The 22,405-nt window shown below is 46.6% G+C and overlaps 1 protein-coding gene across 1 annotated transcript in view; it reads right to left on the bottom strand.

The window, feature by feature from the left end:
- Nucleotides 1-22,405, bottom strand: part of NOL10 (nucleolar protein 10) — a 727,799-nt gene that overhangs the window by 125,482 nt on the left and 579,912 nt on the right. The window contains exon 18 of the mRNA XM_085610703.1: nucleotides 21,856-22,029. Within this exon, the coding sequence (XP_085466829.1) occupies nucleotides 21,856-22,029 (174 nt within the window). The remainder of the gene's footprint in view (nucleotides 1-21,855; nucleotides 22,030-22,405) is intronic.

Here is a 22,405-nt window from a genome sequence, read left to right as displayed (position 1 = left end):
GGTCTTGAACTCAATAGAGTCTGTCTATCGTACTTTAATAGTCTATTTGGTTCAGGGGTTCTGGCGTTGGTCGCGCTCCGGGCGTAGACGGGCTTGCCTTTGGCGCGCCCGTCATGTTCTGAGCCCACAGCCAGCATGTGGTAGCATAGCTCTAGATATTTATAGTAAAAATGATTGCCAAGAACAGACCTATGCATTCTTAGCAATTAATTGGTGTGAGAACCTAAGAAAGGGCAGGGCCAGAATGCCTATAGGGAAATCTGGAGCTTGTATGGAAGGTCAGTGTGTGGGCCTGTTTTTTAGCTGTTTATGGGTCTATTTTATGGTCTTGTGGGACGGTTTTTACTGTTGATTTTCCTGATATTATCACAATGATTACCTTCAGCAAGCACAAATGCATGCATTCCCCCATACCTTGCAAAACACCTACATCCACAAGGGTGGTAGTAGTGTAATTCAGAGTTTTGGCAGAAAGATAAAGGTGACTAGAGCAATACAAAGGAAGTAAATATACAAAAAATGCCTCACACCTACAAAGTCCATCTTTACAAGTTCTAAACGACACCAATTTGTAAATGTGTGGCATTTCTTAGTTATCGGATTCACTAATGGGGCAACTTTTATTTTGGTGCCTGAGCCCATTTTCTGTCCCAATTCAATCCTGAGAAAGGATATAAGGCTCATGTCCAATATATTGGTGCTGCTCTTGGCAGTATAATTCTGTTACTTAAGCAACAGCTCAGAGTCCAGAAAAATACCTAAATTATCCACCATGGCAGGAGGGAGTGAAGTGATCCATATGTGGAAGACAGCCACTGAACTCCAAAAGAATGAATCTGCAGAAAAGAGGAGAATTTTGTATTCCAGGGGGTTGACTTTTCAAAATAAGTGTCCTATAGTCAACAGATAGTACTGAGTCAATCTCGACCATGCTTTTTAGGTTGCACGGCAAGACATGCTATATTCAGTCTATGGGCTTTCAACATGCCCAGGTTTGCCGGTTTTTGAAATTCCTTTACTCTGGTTGGTCAATAGTGTCCATCTGTGTCGCCTTTGGCTGCTTGGTTCTCTCCCAGCAGACTTCACCAATTGTTCTGTTGGTTGACCAACCCTGGCCATCTGTTGCCTCCTCGCTCGCAACCCCTTCCTCCCGTCATTGCTGTGTCACCTAATCTTCCCAGTGCCGTCCCCACACCCCCACCTCCGATCGCCACTGCTTGTGTTCTCTCTAGCGGACTTCACCAATTGTTTCTTTTGGTTGGCTAGCTTGAGAAACATACTAGATGAGGCACTGCCATCCACAATGGCACCAGAGCACGATGGCTTATAGAATTTAAAAACTGGATTATTCATGATTTCTTCACAGTTATGCCCTTCATTTATTTTGAGTAAGACACAGGACAGTCAACGTCGTTTTATTGCAATTTAATGCAATCACCCTTTTTTCTTGGACATTTCCAGTGCAGTCCATACGGTAACGCTATTGCCGGCAACACACCTGGGTTCACTACCCACTAATTAAGACCAGTGCAACCATATTTATACTCCAGCTTTCAACATTCGGGACGGGGGGAGAGACAGAGTACTGCATCAGACGACTTGTTTCTTAAGTGAGTAGGACTTTGCTTTGTAAACACATTTAAAACCAATTGTTTCTGAATTTTGGCTTGTCTCCTTACTGTCTATGTACTCTTTGTCTATTCAGATGTAGGCGAACTGTTCCAGGTCTACCCAAATCCATGAAGCATTACTTTGCATTTTAAAAAGGTATCTGTGGACTTTCTTCACTGCTTTATCCAACCTCAGACTATGTCAACACTACCCCTTTCTTTGATATACACCTACCAGTATGGGGAGTCTTCTATATGGATTAGAAATGATGCTGGAAATTTTCCTTCTTACTGTTTTGCATTTTTTTTGTATTGATTAGCATTCATTTTTAGCTTTCATTTTTCAGCAGAGCGCCCGCTTTCAACAAATGTGGCGGCTTTCGGAGGCCTGGTGCTTCTAATGCACCAATAAATGTTACTGTACCCACAATAGTGTGCTGCATGGCTAAATACTTAAGTCCCAAAGGCGAGATCGATTGCTTTGCAAATGCCTGTTAAAATTAGGATCCTTTGGCAGACATGAATAAGCACTGGTAATAGTTCTAATGCTTGCAAACAGCACTTGTGTGTGCATGAGTTTTCATGTTTTAGCCAGGGTGTGATGGGAGATGGTGTTGGATGCAGCCGAGAAGTCCAGGAGGATGAGGGCTGCCGTCTCGCCCTGGTAGAGGAGGGAGTGGATATCGTTGGTGGCAGCGAGTAGGGCAGTCTTGGTGCTGTGATTGCTTCAGAATCCGGATTGGGAGATGTCCAGGATGCTCTTAGCTTCGATGAAGTTTGCTAGCTGGGTGTTGATAGCCTTTTTGATTACCTTGGCTGTGAAGGGAAGCAGAGAGATGGGCCTGAAGTTCTTGAGATCCATCGGGTCCGCTGAGGGTTTCTTCAGGAAGGGGTTGACTTCAGAAGGTTTCCAGTCATCAGGGAAGGTGGCGGTCTCGAAGGTGCAGTTGATTGTCCAATGTAGTTCTGGTGCAATGGGAAAGGCGGCTCAGTGGAAGATATGGTGTGAGCAGGGGTCTGAGGGTGCTATGGAGTGGAAGCTTTTCATGGTCTTCAAGGTGTTTTCTGTCGTGAGTGGGATCCATTTGAGCAGGGTCTGTTGGTTAGCATTGCATGAAGGAGGAGCTGGAGTGGTGAGGTGGTCCTGCTTGTTGAAGATCATCTCGATTTTGTGGTGGAAGAAGTTGCTGAGTCTGTTACAGAAGTGTTCGGAGGGTGGGACATCTGTTGTTTCGCAGCAGGGTTTGGCGAATTCCTTGATGATGGAGAAGATTTCTTTGGTGTTGTGTGCATTGGTGAGGATTCTGTCTTGGAAGGATTTCTTCCTTGTGGATTTGATGAGTTGGTGGTGTGCGGTGGTGGCTGCTTTGTAGGCGGCGCGTGTTTTGTTGTTCCTCCATGTCTTTTGGAGTCATCTGCAGGAGCATCTGGAGGTTTGGAGTGCAGGGGTGAACCAGCTTGCTTTCTTGATGTGCCTTCTGATGGCTTTTTTGAGGGGGCGAGTGTGTCAGCGCAGTTTGTGATCTAGCAGTGGAGATTGTGTGCCGAGGTGTTTGTGTCTAACATAGTCGGTGGCGGGGTGCTGACGAGGACGGAGGTGAGCTGGTCTTTGGTGACTTTGTTCCAGTTTCTGCAGGGGAATCGGTGGGCATGCTCATGTACGGTGTTTTTTTTAAAGAAGAAGTGGATGCAGTGGTGATCTGTCCAGAGGAGTTCTGTGGTGTGGCTGTAGGAGATGTTTCCTCCGGTGAAGACAGGATCGAGTGTGCGTCCCGCTGTGTGTGTGGGGGCTGTTACAAGTTGTTTCAGTCCTATGTTGGCGAGGTTTTCTAGGAGGAAGGCAGTGTTTGAGTCGTCGTGGTTATTCAAGTGTACGTTTAGGTCTCAGAGTCGGATGCAGTCTGTGGATGCGAGGGCAAGGGGTGCGATGAGGTCGGTGATGGCATTGGTAACTGGAGTCCGGGGTAGGCGGTCTGTAGATTAGCGTTCCGCGGAGAGCCGTTTTGGTGATGGTCTGGATCTGGAAGAGGAGGTGCTTCAAGGGTCGTTGTGTCATCCGGGAGGGTGGTCATGCGGAGGGTGCTTTTGTGAACGATGGTGATACCTCCTCCTGGACGGATGGGGCGGTCCTTGCACAAGATCTTGTATCCGTCGCAATGGCGGATGCCATGTCAAGTGCAGAGTTGGCCCAGGTTTCCGTGAGGAAGGCGACGTTGTGCGAGTAGGTGTTGATGAGGTCCCAGATTTCTATGGCGGGCTTGTGTAGGGAACGTACGTTGAGGAGGATGCAACTGAGTGGTTTGTGAGCAGTGATGGCTGGTAGGTTGGGAGATGCTGCTGGGGTATGGAGGTGGGTGAAGGTGTGGCAGCAGTGTAGACAGTGCCATGGGTGTTGTTCGGGGTAGAGAGCTGGCAGTTGTTGCATCCGGGGTTGATATCATGGAAGGTGCCGGAGTTGTAGTGGTAGCGGGTCAGAGGACTAGGGTTCCTGGCGCTGGTTGCGGTCATGTCGCGGACTGGTGCAGACGGGTTTGCCTTTGGCGTGGTAGGGATTGGGGATGGCGGGTCAGCTGGGAGGCGGCAGCGGGGAGGACATACTGAAGGGGCCATGGAGACAGCAGCGGCAGGGGAAAACGAAGGAAAGAGTGAGAAGAGTGAGAAATTAAAAAGTGAATGATGGGCAAAATGAAGGAAAGAGAAGAAGAGGGCACAAAAGGAAAGAACAGCAGAGTGCTCTCCCACTTGACCACTAGGAACGAAGAGCATGCAGAAGCCTGCGGGTGGAGGAGGGCCTCGAACATCCTGCAAACAGAGAGCTCAGTGGGCAGCACGGAGATGCACGGGGTAGAGCAGTCACACTGACAAGGTCACCGCACTGTCAAAACTCCCAAACTTTTCTGCAGAAAGTCGCTCTAAGAAAATAGGCAACGGAGAGCACAAATAAAGGAAAGAACTAGTTTGCACACATGAAAGCTCATCACTAGCGTGGCTCTCACAGCCATGACAGGGAAGTGCAAGTACTTACATTATTCTTGCAGGCTTCCTAAAACATAAAACAGTAGCCCATAATAACAAAACTAATGATATTACGTGCAGCAAATTCATTAGTAAAAGCAATGAGACAGTTACCAGTGTTTCATTCAGGCGCAAGGTGAAAGCTGGGAATAAATAAATGTCAATACCTTTTTAATATTCGGCAATTTTAAGCAGTGTAGTTGTAAATAACACGTCGTATTTGCCCAAAGTATGCTACTCCATCTCCCAACCTATAGAAAGATGCAAAGGCTGAATCTGCTTTGTCAGATTCAAACTCATAATCTCGGACACAGCTTGATGTTAGGAGCGAAGGCTTAGCTCATTGTCCACCGTACTAGTTTTGTTCTGATGTCCACTCCCTAAGGCTACAACACTACCGCAGATTATCAAAAGTGCCCATATGAACTGCGCCAAATTAATGAGGGAAAGTCTAACAGGTCACTTAAAATAATATCTTGTATGTAACGACTACCTATGTTTCACAAATGCCGATTTGCAGATGTTGTCCAATAATAAATACTTACAGCAGGTAGAAGTAAGACAAACACTGTATCACTGCCCCACAACAGTATTTCAAACGAAATAGAATATGTTATTATTTTCTGCTGCCTCCCTACACTTGACAGTGTGCATATTTCCACTAATAGTCAAGCTGGCTTTTCCTGATTGACAGACACACACAGCAGCCCACCCCCTGCTCTTTAGTCTTTACAGATGCAAAGTGACCAATGACAAAGTCTATCTCCATGCATGCCGCACGCAAGCTGAGCCATACACTTACAAATTACAAATAAGAAATAAGCGCTGGAAAGCTAATAGGTCTGGAGTTGTCTTGTCAAAACTTGCTTTGTGTATAGAAAACTTTATTGTTGAAAATGATGCCGGACCCTCGTCAATCTGAAAAATACATTGAATAAAAGGCCAAAAATGTCAACTACAAACTGCAATAGTAGTCCCTGGCACTGAAGGGAATTACCCTATGTGCAGATTAGCTCCTTGTTCAAGGGCAGAATAAAGTCACTCAAAGTGAAGTCAGCCAAATGCTGAAGTGGGCGGACCCATTGCTCCATGCTGTGAACAGTGCTGGGTGCAAGAACAATATGAATGGTATAATAACAGACTAATAGATGGAGAGGGCTGTCAAACATTACATTTCCATCTGCATATGTGAATTCATCTTGCCGTAAATAGGCCACTGCTCTCCTCAACTGCTTTAGAAACAATGCCACCAGTTTTCTAACTAGGAAAATAAAGGCCAACTCTTAACTTACATTGTATGGCCTTTAACTCCATGCAGCCTTACAAAAACGGAAACTCAATGTGAGATTTTGAAAAGTTTGCAAATTAATGTTATTTCTGAAAAGTGGACGAGCGACTATTTTACTAGAGTCCAATAACATAACATCACACTGCAAATATACACTATGCTTCAGTTAAAGAACTTACCATACCATACTTCCAAAGTTTTGTTTCACAATAATATGGAGTATACACATCACGCGGCCTACATTATCGTCCCATAAATGCACTTTTATATGTGTGATAGTCACAAGTTTAGCAGCAGCGAGAAAAAGCAATTATTCTTCTACTTATCTTGAAAGAGCATTCGCACTTGTATTATTTTTTTTACAGCTCGGCTCTGTAACTCCAAGGACAGCTGTGGCACACCCTTACTTCGAAGGAGCGCTATCATTGCCACAACAGTGGTAGTGAAAGCACAGATATGCATTGAAAAGAAACTGAGTGGAGCTACTAGACGACAGAAGCAGGAGGGGCTCAGCCTGTAAGAGAAAACAGGTGCTAGGCCAACTGAAGAAAGGAAAGATCAAATGTTACATTCAGCCGCACCTGCAACAAACTCAAATTGCCATTCATTGCCGTCGGGGACGGTTTAATGGTAAAGAAGACAATGGGAGGCTGCAAGAGTGAAAGACAGGCTTGCCAAGAACTTTCATAAAAATAACAAATAAGCAGACAGCAGTGTAAGATCGTTGCTTGCGGTATGCAATGCATGTATGATTTAAAGAATTAAATTTGACAAAAATGTTATGATTGAGTGTACATTTTAGATTTAAAATAGACCCTCATGCTCTACAATACAACGAACCATAGATAGTTGAACGATGCATCAAGCTGCCAATTGCACGAGGTGAGAGCGAAAAACGACTTGGGCTGACCACGATGTCATTGAGAGAGTTTCAAGCCAGTACCAATAGGAGCCCGAGTCGATTCGGCCAATTAGGTAAGGTCAAGGCACAAGTCCCAAAAAAGAGAAGTGGGGGGACTAACCTAGTTAGGCAGTATGCAAGTGACATCATGGTGTACGACATCACGGTCCGCAACATCATGGCACGCAACATCATGGCGCATGACATCACGGCGCATGACATCACGGCGCATGACATCACAGGAATTGACATCATAGAAAGTGGCATCACAAGCCACGACTTTACAGGAAGTGGCATCACAAGAAGTGATGTCAGATCTAAAGCCCTCACATATATGTTTAGTAGGTTTATCATGTGTACGTTTGACTGCATTGCGAGGATAATAGTACAGTGAGCTATGGAAGATGATATATGACTTCTACACCTTGCAATCCCCCAGATTTATGTAACACATCCTGTACATTCATTTACTAACATATAATTTATTGTACATGTAATATGCACGTGTTGATGTAAAGTGCTCCGACACCCTGCATTGGAATGAGTAGGGCTATACAAGAAAAAATGGTGGTACTTAAATTATTTCAACACCTCCTCGAGGGAAGTAAGCTTTATATAAATGCAATTTGCTTTGTGTAAATACTGGGGAAGACCAACACATCTGATATTCTTACAGTGCATGCATATCTCCTAAACAGGGACTGAACAAAGTGAAAAGCTGCCTCTCTTAAGTATGTGTGAAGTGCTAACAAAGTGTGAGCCTTTGTTTCCCCTCCATATCATTTGCATCAGGTATGAGGTTCCTGACTTCTCCCAGCCAAGACATTCGAACAAAAGGAGGTCTGATGACCCCTCAAATTCGGCCTTTGTTATGGGCCCAGCAGGAGTCTTAAATAAGAAAGCTCTGTCCCCACCTGTACATTGTAGATCGAAAGCAGACAACGTGCAGGTGCTGCTGAAAGTGTCCCGGTGTTTGGAAATTACACTGGGACGAGTTCAGCACCTTATTCAGTAGGGCCCAAATTCTTGGCAGGGTGGACGGCATTCACCCTATGAAAGAAGTGGGTGGATGCCGTCCACCCGCGTGTACCCCTGACTCGTGCCCTTCTTAAGGAGGCAGACCCAAAGTTCACTCTCTGTATAATGGAAAAAATATGTCGGCAGTAAGCCAGACCTAAAATGGTATTCCAACACTCAGTCCGAGTTACTTAATATATAACAATGGAGAGAGTGATAAATGTTAAAGAATAATGCAAAGAACAAGTTTTGTTGCAGATTTTACTAACACTAGTAAACTACAAATGATCAAACCCAAACCACAAGCAGAACCCCTGGATTCCAACCAGATGGGAGATGTACTAAAGAACAAGTAATTTACTTTAGGTAATGCTATTTTTGGTACTCTATATAATCGCTGATTCCTCACCTCAGAGTACAACCCAAGTACCAGACTGGATCCAGAAACTTTTTTATTTCTTTATTTCTTTATTTTTATATGCCTTATACAATCACAAATACTGGTGCAGGGTTAGCCACGAATGGCAGAGAACCGTTCGCACAATGCTGCATGTAAGGAGGAAAGGACAGAAAAGTTAGAGATAAAAGAAAAAGGGGGAGAGGACAGGCAAATAGAGAGGTACATTCTCTTGGCTTTACATTAGCGCCAGTTATACAAACTGCATTATGTCTTGCAGCAATTCAGGGTTCTTGAGTCCGTCTGCGAGCCCACCCAGGCTTTGCGTTGTGCTGTGTATTTGGTCCGTTGGTTGGTACAATAGATATGAGGGCCAGTTGATTATGGAGGTTCGTAAGGGTCTAGGAACATGTCCAGAGCTTCTCACAACCCCTTCGAGGAGGCTTTCCAGGGCGAATACTGTAGCGCCATGCGGTCCGCTCCTCTGAGGTGTGTGACCCAGTTGATCCATCCTTTATAGCTAGTTTTGCTTGTGTCTTTCCAGTTGGTTAGTACTAGTTTAACTGCAGCTGTCAGTAATAGGTCCATTAGGTCCTTATCTCTCTCAGAGGAAAGATTTGTTTGCATAAACGCTGTGGTGAGGGAGGAGAACTCCCTCGCTAGTTTGCAGTTAAACACATTGTTGATGAAATCAAATACCATTCCCCAGAACACCTTGAGTGCTGGGCATTGAAAGATAAGGTGCGCTAGGTCCCCCTTCTCTTTGTTGCAGTTCCAGCAGAGGGAGTCCTCTCTGAGACCTAGTGTGTGTAGTCGGGCTGGGGTTCAGAAAGCTTTATGTAGTAGCCAGAATTTCGTTTGTGCTAGGACTGGGCTGATCTTATTTCGCGTGGCCGAGGCCCACAGAGTTTTCCACTCCTGTTCATTTAGCGGGGTGTTGGACTGTTTATCCCAGTATGCCATTGTTTTGGCATTAAGTTTGATGGCATTTGGGCGTAGTAGGTTGTATATTTGCGAGACTTGGTGTCCTATTTTATTGATATTTGCTACATATCGGAAGATCGAGGGTTGTGTGCTAGTTAGATTCCTCGTTGTTAAGGCTGTTCTTATCTTAAGGAATCTGTATAGGTCTATGTATTTTAGGTGGTGGCTTGATTTTAGGTCGGAGAAGGTAATGGGGTATTAACCATCCTCGAGTTGGTGAGGGTAGCATATATCATTTTCTATCCATGTGTCGAAGGTAAGACTTTTCCCCTTGTACTTAAGCTTGCTATTCGCCCACAGGGCTGGGGTTCAACAAGTGCAAAGCACTTAACCTTTGCGAAGCCAACAGAGCGGGGAAACTACTGGCATCCTACCTGAAATACAAATGCAACCAGTTTGCGATCTCAACAATCACAGACTAAAACAACAAAACACATACAAGACACAAGGAGATCCTCAATACATTCCAGGAGTTCTACTCAGAGCTATATAGGACAGATCAGACCCTCAATCAAGAAGAATACACAAGATACCTCGACAGAATAGGGCTCCCAAAGTTAGACACCGCAGACACAGTAAGACTAGGCCAGGAATTCAACTACACGGAAATCGAAATGGCAGTCAAGTCACTAAAAAAAAGATAAGGCCCCCGGGCCAGATGGGTACACTGCTGATTTCTACAAGACCTTTTTAACCCAATTAATCCCAACAATGAAAAGGGTCTTTAACCATGCTGCGACTACAGGGAAAGTACCCCACTCCATGACAGAGGCTGATATAATAGTCATCCCAAAGGAGGGTAAAGACCACCAACTACCAAAAAATTACAGACCCATATCCCTCATCAATGTGGATTGTAAAATCTACACCAAAATCCTGGCAGTCAGACTAAATACGGTCCTCCCCAAATTAATAAGCAACTCCCAAGTCTGATTCATGCGCAACCATATATCTAGCGATAACACATGGTTTTTCTGCCATATACTAGAACAAATCTCCACCAAACCGGTGCCGGCAGTAGCTATTGCATTGGATGCAGAAAAGGCCTTCGATAAGGTCTCCTGGGCCTTCCTAGAGCAATGTATGCAGGCCTTCAACCTAGGGAAGTCATACATACGGATGATTATGGCCCTTTAACAGACCCCGTCAGCCCGTATTACAGTTAACAGCACACTCTGCGACCTCTTCACACTGCAGCAAGGAACCAGACAGGGATGCCCACTGTCACCGGCACTCTTCCTTCTGGCCCTTGAACCCTCAGCCAGGACATAAAACTAAACTCTAGCATAAAAGGGGTCGATATTAATGGAACCGTAGCAAAACTAGCCGCGTACGCAGATGATATTCTGATAATAACTGAACAACCAAAGCCCTCGATAAGGGCTCTGATGACCACAATAGCAGAATACTCCAGACTATCAGGGTGTAAACTAAACAATGAAAAATCTGAATGTAAACCAATAAACATCCACTGCACGAGAGACACTCTAGGGGACTCGGGTTTGACCTGGCAGATGGGACACATCAAATACTTAGGAATATATTTCGGTACCGACCTAATCAACACTACACCACAATGAGAAGTCACTATTAGAAAAAGTTAAGAATCTGTTGGGTTCCTGGTTTCCCGAAATTCATAACATAGTGGGGGAGGATCGAAACGATAAAAATGATGATCACTCCAATGATTAACTACCTGATAAGCATGCTTCCACTCCTACTCACAGACGATTTCCATCGGAAAATCGATAACATGCTCACCAAATTCCTCTGGTGTGGAAAGAAGGCAAGGATTAGCATTTAGAAACTGAGATTAGAGAAAACCCAGGGAAGGGTGAACCTAGCTGACTTCAGGGTCTTCCAACTAGCCTTCCTAGCAAAACAGGGAGCTTACTGGGTGGCCCCGGCGACCGACTACATACCAGTATGGCTACAGGTAGAGAAGGCCATTCTGAACAACCTGAGCCCACTGGCCCTACTAACGGCAAATTCATACCCCCACACATCCAAACCTATCTTTAAAAATACAAAAATCGCACTCCTAAAAGTCGACAAGAAGATGAAAGTTAGCATCAAAGGGTCTAAGTCAGATCCAGAAACTTTCTAAGCAATGTTCCCGTATGCCACTAGGTGGAGTCGTGCAGTACCGTGTCCTTAAAGTGACACAGTGGAGCCGCATACGAGCGTTCCATCCTGCACTTTAACATTCATTTCTTGCTTGACCCTTTTCGTGGCCTCAGATGTGGAGAGTTAAATAATTGTTGCTACCAGTGTGCTGATTTCTAACTTAGTACATTTATAGATGTAAAAAAGAGGCCACTCCACAGACGTGGGAGGAAAGAGAGGAATCTCCAGTTAGAGAGAGTATCCACAAGAAAGACCGTTTAAGGTAAGTCATTTATTTGTCTGATGGATATTTCTAACTGTAGATTTGTTATCACAGAATAAATTCCAAATCATTACCTCCCCAAGGTGGAGAGTCTGTGGAATGGACTCAGATTAAGAAGACATGCAGGTCCAAATGGGCCAAATGCTCTAACGGCGTGCGGACTGTCAATGCAGCAGTGCTTCGTGAACTTGTGCACCCATGCCGCAGCCTGGAAGATATCAAGGACAGGCACTTCATGTGCCAAATCAGTAGTAGCAGCCTTGGCCCTGGTGGAATGGACTCTGACATTCTGGAGGCTGCTTCTTGGAAAACACGTAGCAGGTCTTAATGCAGAGGATTATCCAGACTATTCACCTCAACATGGTCCTCTTCTGCACAGCCTTCCCTTTCTTTGCCCAGGAAAAACCCCACAAAAAGCTGATCCTCCACCTGATGGTTCTTGGTACGATCAATGTAAAAGCTTAGAACCCCTTTTGGGGTTCAGCTGATGATGCTCTCTTCCTCTTTCAAGGTGGGGGAGCAGCGAAGCATGCGGTCAGGATTATGGATTGCCCAACATGAAAGGATTTGGGGAGCACCATGCCTGGCCGTTCAGGATGGACTGTTCCCATTGGGACAGGGTTATGTTTGATATTGTTGGGACCAAACTGAGGTGGCATGGTGTGCAAATCACAATGGACTGGGAAGCAGCCTAGAGTAATTTACCAGGGGCTGAGTTCAATTCAAGCATTCCACCCATTACGTTTTTTGCATACTTCAACGTTAAAGGGAGTAACTAAATAAAACAAACTCCAGAGTCCTCAGCATCATTTGTCCAGGACAAAGGTGGGATAGGGTGGTTGCACTGACAGTGCCTGAAACTTACTCATGCTAGGAGCTGAAGTAATCGTGATGAACAAGACATTCTTTAAAGCCAGCAGATGCAGCGAGCAGCTATGCATCGTGCTACTCCCCCACTGAGGCAATCAAGGTGCTAACGGGGGGTGGGGGGGGGGGGGGGGGTTTGGGGCAGCTCGGGTCAGTCGAAGAGCCAGGTCTTAAGGGTCTTCCTGAAGACGTGCAGGGTGGGGGCGCGTCTGATGTCGATCAGGAGCTTGTTCCAGATCTTGGCTGCAATGTAGGAGAAGGTTCTTCCACCTGTTCTTGCTCTGCAGATGCGCAGGGGTTCTGCGAGGGTGAGGTCGGCAGATCGGAGGTTTCTCTTGGGTACATGGAAGGAGATTCTATCATTGAGGTATTGGGGTCCAGTGTTGTGGAGGCATTTGTAGGCGTGTGTATCTTAAAAGTTACTCTCTTCTTGATGGGGAGCCAGAGGAGGTTTTGAAGGTGTTGGGTGATGTGTTCGTGTCGAGGGCTGCCGAGGAGGAGTCTAGCTGCGGTGTTCTGTATGGTCTGGAGTTTGAAGAGCGGAGACTTGTTGATCCCAGCGTAGAGGGCGTTACCGTAGTACAGTCTGCTGGTTATGAGTGCATGGGTGACAGTGTTCCTTGATTCGGGGGGATCCGTTTGAAGGTCTTACGGAGGATGTTGAAACAGGTGGAGGGGACGGCGTTGACCTGTTGGGTCATGGAGAGGGAGGAGTTCAGTACGATGGCGAGGTTTCGGGCGTGGTCCGGGGGTGGGGGGGGGGCTGCCGAGGGCTGTGGGCCACCAGTTGTTGTCTCATGCAGAGGGGGAGGGTCCGAGGACAAGGACCTCTGTCTTCTCTGAGTTGAGCTTCAGGCAGCTGCTGCTCATCCAGGATGCAACGTCCTCCATTCCTTCCTGGAAGTTGAGTCTGGTGGTGGTGGGGTCCTTGGTGAGGGAGATGGTGAGCTGGGTGTCGTCGGCATAGTATACTATGCTGACTCTGTGATGTCTGACGTTGGTGGCGAGGGTGGCCATGTAGATGTTAAAGAGCGTGGGGCTGAGCGACGATCCTTGGAGTACTCCGCAGTTGATCTCTGTGAGTTCGGAGAGGAAGGGTGGAAGTCTGATTCTTTGGGTTCTGCCAGTGAGGAAGGAGCAGAGCTAGTTGAGGGCGGTTCCCTGTATGCCGGCGTCGTGGAGTCTGGCGGGGCGTGGGTGGTGGAAGAAGGTGTCGATGGCTGCATAGAGTCGATTAGGATCAGGGCCGCGGTGTGTTCTTGGTTGAGGAGGGTGCGGATGTCTTCTGTAGCGGCGAATAGAGCGGTCTCAGTGCTGTGGTTGCTGCAGGATCGGGATTGGGAGTGGGCGAGGATTGAGTTCTCTTTGATGAATTTCGTTATTTGGATGTTGACAGTCTTCTCTGTGACTTTGGCCGTGAAGGGGAGGAGGGAGATGGGTCGGTAGTTCGTGAGGCTTGTAGGATCTGCTGAGGGCTTCTTGAGTCGGGCTTGACTTTTGCACATTTCCAGTTGTCGGGAAAAGTGCAGGTTTCAAAGGTGACGTTGATGGTGCGTCGTAGTTCCGGTGCGATGGCGGCTGCGGCTCCGTGGAAGATGTGCGGGGGACAGAGGTCCGTGTGGGCTCCTGAGTGAATGCCTTTCATGGTCGATGCGGTGTCTTCGGTGGTGGCTGGGGTCCTGGAGGAGATGGTGGGCTGTCTGGTGTTGCTGACGGAGGGAGTGGGTTCGCAGTCAGGTGTCTGGTCATTGAAGTTGTCATAGAGCCCCTAGATTTTCAGATGGAAGTAGGAGCCGAGCTTGTTGCAGAGGTCCTGGTAGGGGGTGAGGTCTGGTTTCGCTAGGGGGTTTGGTGAATTCCTGGATGATGCTGAATAGTTCCCTTGAGTTGCTGGAGTTGGCGAGGATCTTGTTCTGGAGGAAGCTCCTTTGGTGGATCTCATGCGTTGGTGGTATTCTGTCATGGCGTTCTTGTAGGTGGTGTAGTCTTCCATGGATTTGCTGTTTCTCCAATTCTTCTCGAGACGTCTGCAGGTGCGTCTGGATTCTTGGAGGTCGGCGGTGAACCAGGTGGTCTTTCTGGGGCGCTGTCTGTCGGGGTTACGTAGGAGTGCGAGCTTGTATGCGCAGTTAGTGATCCATCTGTGAAGTTCTTTGGGTGCGCAGTTGGAGTGGGTCGAGGTGGAGGGGGCATTGCGGTTGAGGGCGGAGTTAAGCTGCTCCTCCGTGACCTTGCTCCAGTTCATTCGCGGAGGGCAGGTTGCAGGTTTGGGGGTGGTGGGTTTGTCGATGTGGAAGAGTACGCAGCGGAGGTCCGTCCAAGGGGGTTGTGTGGTGTGGCTGAAGTGGATGTTGTTACTTCCTGTGAAGATGGGGTCGAGGGTGTGTCCTGCCTTGTGGGTGGGGGTGTTGACGAGTTGCCTCAGTTTGAGGTTGGAGAGGTTGTCCAGGAGGGTGGCGGAGTTGGGGGTCCCTGTGGTTGTCGAGGTGGAAGTGGAGGTCCCCGATGAGTATGTAGTCCATGGAGGCGATGGCGTGGGGCGCGATGAGGTCGGCGATGGTAGTGGTGAACACGGTTCGAGGTCCGAGAGGTCTGTAAGCGAGGGTGCCTCATAGGGTTGTTCTGGGGTTAGTCTGGATCTGGAAATGTAGGTGTTCGGTGGTGGGCTGGTTGTCTCTCGAGCTGGAGGTGGTGAGTAGGAGGGAGCTTTTGTGTGCGATGGCAAGACCTCCTTCTGGGCGGTTGGGGTGGTCCTTCCACTGGATCTTGTATCCGACGGGAATGGCGGTGGCGATGTCGGTGGTGGAGGTTGAGTTGGTCCAAGTTTCTGTAAAGAAGGCGACGTCTGGCAAAGGGGTGTCGAAGAGGTCCCAGATCTCTACAGCGTATCTGTGCAGGGAGCGCACATTGAGAGGGATGCATGTCAGGGCTTTGGGGTGCTGGCATATGTTGTGGTGGTGGCGGCGGATTGAAAGGCCTATACATGAGAAACTACAAGATCAAATTAAGGTCCCACTGTGGCATCACAACGGTCTGTGAAGAAACATTTGTATCAAACCTTTTATAAACCTCATCACAATAACTGATTCAAACAAGGATGATTGGTCAGGCAAAAGTAGGAAGGACTGAAGGCCCGACAAATAATCTTTTTTAGTTAGTGCCTTGCTAGGGCAAAGACAAAACAAACAAAAGAACTTGGCTTATAGAGAGTCAATCTTGTAGATACCACACCAGGCCACACATTTTTTAGGCGCCCAAGTAAATAGACTTTGTGGGAGGGAACCCTACTGAAAGGATGACATCCACTACTTTAGCCATCAGATCAAATGCAGTCAACTGCCGCCACTCATGCATAAAGTTGTAAATTGCGTGTGTTCTGGTAGAGGACCCTGCCGTGTTGCTGCAACAGAAGATCCTCTCGTAGGGAAAGACTGACACAAGGAAAGATGCTCATGCCCAGAAATTCACGATCCCATACTCTGCATGCCCAATCAGTGGCCACTAGGATAATTTGGGTCTGGTCATTCCTGATCTTTTTCAAAACTTAGGGAAGGAGGGGCAGAGGTAGGAAGGCATACAGCAGTCCCAAGTTCCAATCTACATGGAAAGCGTCTTTAAGTGAGACACACCTTCGAAACTCAAATGTGCAAAAATGTTCGAAATGCCTGTTCTCAGTGGCAGTGAAGAGATCGATTCAGGGTACATTCCATTCATAGAAAAGACCATGCACCACCTCCAGATGTAGTTGTCATTCGTGATCTGCTAGGTGTCAATGGCTTCATATTCCGTTATGGCGTTTAAGGAGCCTGCCAGGTGGTGTGTCACAAGAAAAATTCCTTGACGTTGTAGCCACACCCAGAGGCACTAAGCCTCCTTGCAAAGAGTCCATGACCCCCAACGCGCCCTGCTTATTGTAGTATCGCAAGTCTGCGGCGGTGTCAGTAAGCACCTGCACCAGCTTCCCTTTGAAGTATGGCAGGAAGGCTTTCAACACCAAGCAGACGGCTTTCCAGACACCTCTGATCTCTGCATCCTCCAAATGGCCTTCCCAACCCAGAAGCTATGCATCAGACACCACTGTGAGCTCTTGGTGGGATAAGGAGATGGGTCTGCTGCTGACCCAATTGCAGTCCACAGCCACCACTGCAGGTCTTTTGCAGTCTCCTTTGAAATCCAGTTCAGATCGGAAAGATCCCAGTGATATTGTGAATTCAAATTCCACTGCAGAGCCGGCATATGCCATCTGGCGTGTTTGACTAGCAGGATGCAGAAGGCCATCAGTCTCAGCATCCTCAGAGTCTCCCTCACTGAGATTCAGGACAGAGACTGAAACATCAGGATAATAGCTGAATGTCTTTGAATCTCTACTCTGAGGGATAGACATGAAACTGCACCGTGTTTAGAAGGCTTTGAAGAAATGGAGCGTCTGTGAAGAATTGCTACTTCCGCACATTGGTAGTGAATCTCATGATGTTAAGAGGTTTGCCATAGTCTGGAGATGAGTGTCAGCAGTCTGGAGCAAGCCGGCTTTCAACAGCCAGTCATCGAGGTAAGGGAAGATTGGGACCCCGACCTCTGACAATGTGCTGCAACCATCACCATCACTTTCGTGGACACCCAAGGAGTGCTGATGAGACCAAAGGGGAGCAGGGTGAACTGAAAATGCTCCTTGCCCACCGTGAACTGCAGGTAGCACTTGTGGGCCTTCGGGACAGTGATGTGAAAATAAGCGTCCTGCAGGTCCAATGCCACCATCCAAGTCTCCAGAGTAGAGGGCAAACAAGACCTGGGTCAAAGTGAGCAACTTGAATTTGTTCTTGCACAATACGGTGGATTGGGTGGGGTGGGGTGAGGTGGACTGGATTGGAGTAGACTGGAGCAGACTGAATTGGATTGGAGTGGGGCAGATTGTTTTGGACAGGAGTAGGGCAGATTGTTTTGGACAGGAGTGGGGCAGATTGTTTTGGACAGGAGTGGATTGGAGTGTGGCAGATTGTTTGGGATTGGAGTGGGGCAGGTTGGAGTGGGGTGGATTGTTTTGAATTGGAGTGGAGCAGATTGTTTTGGACTGGAGTGGGGAAAATTGTTTTGGACTGGAGTGGGGAATATTGTTTTGGATTGGAATGGGGCAGATTGTTTTGGACTGGAGTGGGGCAGATTGTTTAGTATTGAAGTGGGGTGAATTGTGGTGGATTGGGGAGGGAGTGGGGTAGATTAGATTGAGGTGAGGTGGACTGGAGTACAGTGGGGTAGATTGGATTGGGCTTGATTGGGGTGAGGTGCATTCGATTGGTGTAGTGTGTAGTGGATTAGAGGGGGGTGAATTGGGATGGAGTCCGTAGAGTGGGGTGAGGTGGATTGGATTGGAGTGGGGTGGATTGGAGTTGGGCAGATTGTTTTAGACTGGAGTGGGGCGGATTGCAGTGAGCAGATTGTTTTGGATTGGAATGGGGAAGACTGGAGTGGAGAAGATTGTTTTGGATTGGAGTGGGGCAGATTGGAGTGTACTGAACTATTATGTGTTAAAGCATAATTTCAGAAATTACACGTAAGAAAGAAAGAATGTCGCTTTGCAATATTTAGAACAAGATAATCCTCATCTTTTGACAACAGGGTCTATGAGCAAAAACAAAATAAAACATGAGTGCAAAGTGAGAAAAGAAGACTTGGCAAAATAAAAGAAAGTTAACTATGGAGCATAAATCTTTGTAATTTTATTTGTCCTGCTAGGCATGTTTTTGCCAGTCACACACTTTTTGTTTGCATGGCACTAAAAGTTTAAAAGAACAAAACAATACCACAATCACGAAGGGAGCAGGGGACATGCACTGATTAAGTTCAATTAATCAGTGCTCGGTCCCTGCTCCACAGAGAGGAATGGAAATTATGTTAAGCCTTCAGTGATGAATTACGAGGCTGCAAAGAAGACTGTCACGCAAGCCAACAAACGGGTACGCAACGGGTGAGCTCCAAGCCCTTTTTTTTTTAAATTAACAACAGTGTCTTACTAGCACATGCTCAACACTAAAAATGTTTTTCTCCTCCACAAGCATGGCTCTTCGCTCTGTTAACACTAACTGTCTATTGGGTTGCTACTCTCATTGCTTATGATACTCAGTGGTCCAGGTTCTACCGATGGTCCCAGAGAAAGCCTTTGCCATCTATTCACAGGCTATGCAGAACAACCATGATTCGGGCAAGTTCACAATATGCTACGGGTTGGATTCAGCCGACTCACTTGGGAGAATATTAGCACTAGTGCATCCCTACGCAGGCACTCCTAGATGCGATCCACGCATTTCGTGATTGTTCAGGCAAGTTTGTTGGACACGCCCCAAGCCTCTTTAGCATGCTCTTGCCATCACACAGCCACCCTTTCAGAAGGAGGATCTGACATTTTCTGTCAGGGTGGCAGGCAATAACTGCAGACAAGTGAGTCCTGCAAATCGTTCAGCAGGGTTACTCCCTACCATTCTTCAAGTCCCTGCCGCTTCCTCCACTATCTATTGGCTTTGCCAATGCTTAATCCAATTGTCTCTATTCTATTCAAATCCCTGTCAGTGGGAGTGGTTGGGAACGAATTTGAGAGTCTTTTAGCACCCAAGGTCTGCATCACTAGGCTCTCTGGAGTAGGGTGCTGGGTGAGGAACTCTGGATCACCTGGAGTTGGGAAATAGCGTCTGGCAACACGCTGATTGACAGCCTGAACAGGGTTTGACCAAGGTCCCCAAAAGCATGTCAGTAAGAGCCTCATTAAAGGGAAGCAGGAGCTCAGAATTAGTTTGGCCCGGGTGAAGCACTTGCGTCAAAACACTGGTCTTCACTGTCTAGGTAGGAAGCTGAAGATCCAAGACCTCAGCCACCTTCCACACAAGCATGGCGAAGGAAGCACTTTCTTCCGTGGCAGGACCCAGAGGCGAAACCAATCCGGTGTCTGGAGATGTATCCAGATCACTGGTATCCTGGAGGTACTCATACCAGTTATCCTCCTGATAGGATTAGGAAAGTGTGTGCCCAACCTCATAGCCACCATTGTCCAAGTGTGTGCAAAACAATTTGCGTAGGACATGAGCCCTACTGGATGGCAAAGACACGGTATCAGAGTCAGAAGCTTGGATAAACAGCTGTGGTGCAGTCAAACATGTGCGTGGTCTCAGTCGAGGTCTGGGGGCATTGCCTTGGCATCAGACAGCCCTATGGGTTGGCCATTAACATCCGGAGTCGATGGTGCCACATCAGCGGCTCATAGTCTGCGTGGGTTGCGGCACCGGAGAGGCACCTGGCACCGAGGGCGGTCCTGTTCCTGAAATGAGCTGAAAGGGCCCAGCTACTTACTCAGGGGTACTGCTGAATATTTTCTGAATCTAGTCTGAAGCCTGGGGAAATATTCAAATGATGAGGGATCTGCAGTTAGAAGTCTATATCAGAAATCTGCTTCCTACAATCACCGCAGAGATTTAATCCTATTGTTTTAGGAGGGAACATGTTCCCCAGCACATTGGATTAAGTTTGGAAGTCGTCGGAATGCCTATAAAATTTGGAGAGGAGCTTTGAATGCACTCTGGAAGGCCCAGCAAGAAATAGGAACTGACATCAGCGTGTAGGAATAGCATTCATATGTGGCTCTGTTTCATCCTTCCAGGTAGGAACAGAGCCAACGTGAAGCCAATGTCGAGCTGCAGGAGTATAGCTGCAGAAATGTTTCTGGAACCAATCTGGTTTCTGAGGAGTTTTTTAAGATGAGGAAACTGTGGTTAGAAGTATCCATCAGAAATACATAACATTTTGGGTCTAAATCATCACAAACGTGGGCAATGTTTTTTTTTTACTGTACTGGCCACCTAGACACAAAGCTCTTAGTAGAACAACTGATTACACTTTGACACGGTGTCTTTCTTCCTCACCACAAATTGTTCAGAAGGGTTTGGAAGTGCGAGCAAACCACTATGCAGGGTTGCTGGTCTTTTTGCACAATCTGAACTAGTGGGTCAGGATGGGGAGTAGCAGCTGATTCACAGGTAACCGGCTAATCTTTCAGTTGCCTGCAGAGGACTTAAGACTATCCCACCTATATTTGACATTTAAGGCCTTCCACTTTCTCTTGGAATTACACTTGCCAAGGTGGGAAGGTAGCAACCTGCTTAAATAATCACAATACCACTCCATCACCACCCATCAACCCGGTGCACTGAACAGAGAGCTCTGTCCCGTTCCTTACAAGGTATGGATAGCCTCACTGCCTCCTCGCCGCCAGACCCAATTACAGGAACACACTAAGGAATTTGCAAGCTAAGTTCATCCATTTCCTGTCTTAGCCACATTCAGAGAGAGCCTCTAATGCGATGAAAGTCTTTATCCATCCAAACGCAGGACTCACAGTACATCAATAAAAATCCTTAAAGGTACGATGATACAAATTCACACTCGGCACCAGGACAATCAGTGCAGCGCACACCCGGCTGTGACAGTGCTGACAAACCCAGCAGAATATTCCCATGTTGGTGGGTTAACCACTTCTGTAAACCCCTCCTCTTTTACTCCATATTATCAGGTGTCCGAAATACGGTGGAGACTCTCTCTTGGGGAACTTGCAGCTCATATAAATCTTCCCCTGGCACAGCAGTCATCTAACTATCATTATATTAACACATCACTTCCTAAAAACACATTTTCAATTATCCAAAGCAAATAACCTTTCAAAAAACAAAATGGGGAAAGAGAGGCTGTTCTTGGGCGTGTTCTGGCAAGCTTCTATCGTGCAGGCAGTGAGCAGGTCATTCAAGTTCAAGAAATCTAAAATGGTCTCACCTCGCAGTTCCAGAAACCAAGAGGGTGCAGTCAATGGGTGCAACACACCTGTCCAGCTAAAGCACACAATCCAAACTCAAAAACCTAATGAGTCAACTTATGCCAGCAGTAAACTCGCCCTTTGCTATATGTAATTAGTAGCTACTAAATAAAGTGTCCCTCATAGGAGGAGCACAGAGTAAGGATGGCTTGTTCTGTTCCTTGAATAACTTTTTTAGAACCTCCAAATTGAACACATTCGTTTTGAAAACCAAACAATAATTGTAAGCCTTTTATTAAGGTAGAATGTTTTATGACTTTGCGCCGTTGTCAGCGTCTTCACTATTCAGAGGAAGATTACGGAAAGGGCCAGGATTTTGCACACACGCCATAGCTTCTGCTTGCAATGCCCATTAATCAGTACACTGCACCGTCAGTTTACTCATGGGTGCCCTGTGGGCAGGTGAGATCTCACCCATTAACAAATGAATTATCTGTGTCAGAATCCGTGTACGATTCACTTTTCCTAGACATCATCTTAGGCAACAGGTAATAAGTAAAACGCAATCCAGTTTCTGTACAGAAGACAGTCACACTTACCTCTGCTCGAGTTTCCTGTTCTTCCAGGATCTTTAGTTTTTTCTTTCTCTTCTCGTTTATTTTTGAAACAAGTGGATTTAGAAGTCGGAACTCTTCGCTCTGGTCATCAACCTGGAAATCTGGGTTCTCGAACATGACTTTGAATCGGTCATCAGCAAGGATGCTTGGCATGCTCTAAAACATATCAAAACAAATAATTGTTTAACTGATGTTACAAGATTAGTAAAACATAGTGAAAACAGCGCATGTAAAACAAACACATTAAAAAGCATGAATATAGGAGAGCACGTTGGAATGCTTAATTGAATAAAAAATGTATACTTTTTAAGTTTTAATTCACAATAAACTTAAATGGTTAATTGAACCATTATTGGTATAATAAAATTCACATAAGTTGCCCATGTTTGGGAATTTTGTTTTAATCCTCTTAAAATTCTTAAACCAACTAAGAGGACGTTTCGTTATCACTCACTTTACACCTGTTAATGCCAACGCAACAGCAGCCAGGGTTTAAGACATTGCTTCTGTAGGCAGTGGCTTAGGCGTGGTT

The sequence above is a fragment of the Triturus cristatus genome, chromosome 6, assembly GCF_964204655.1.
Source record: "Triturus cristatus chromosome 6, aTriCri1.1, whole genome shotgun sequence".
Classification (NCBI taxonomy): domain Eukaryota; kingdom Metazoa; phylum Chordata; class Amphibia; order Caudata; family Salamandridae; genus Triturus; species Triturus cristatus.
Note: the sequence above shows the minus strand (reverse complement) of the source record. Positions and strands in the feature narration are given on the sequence as shown.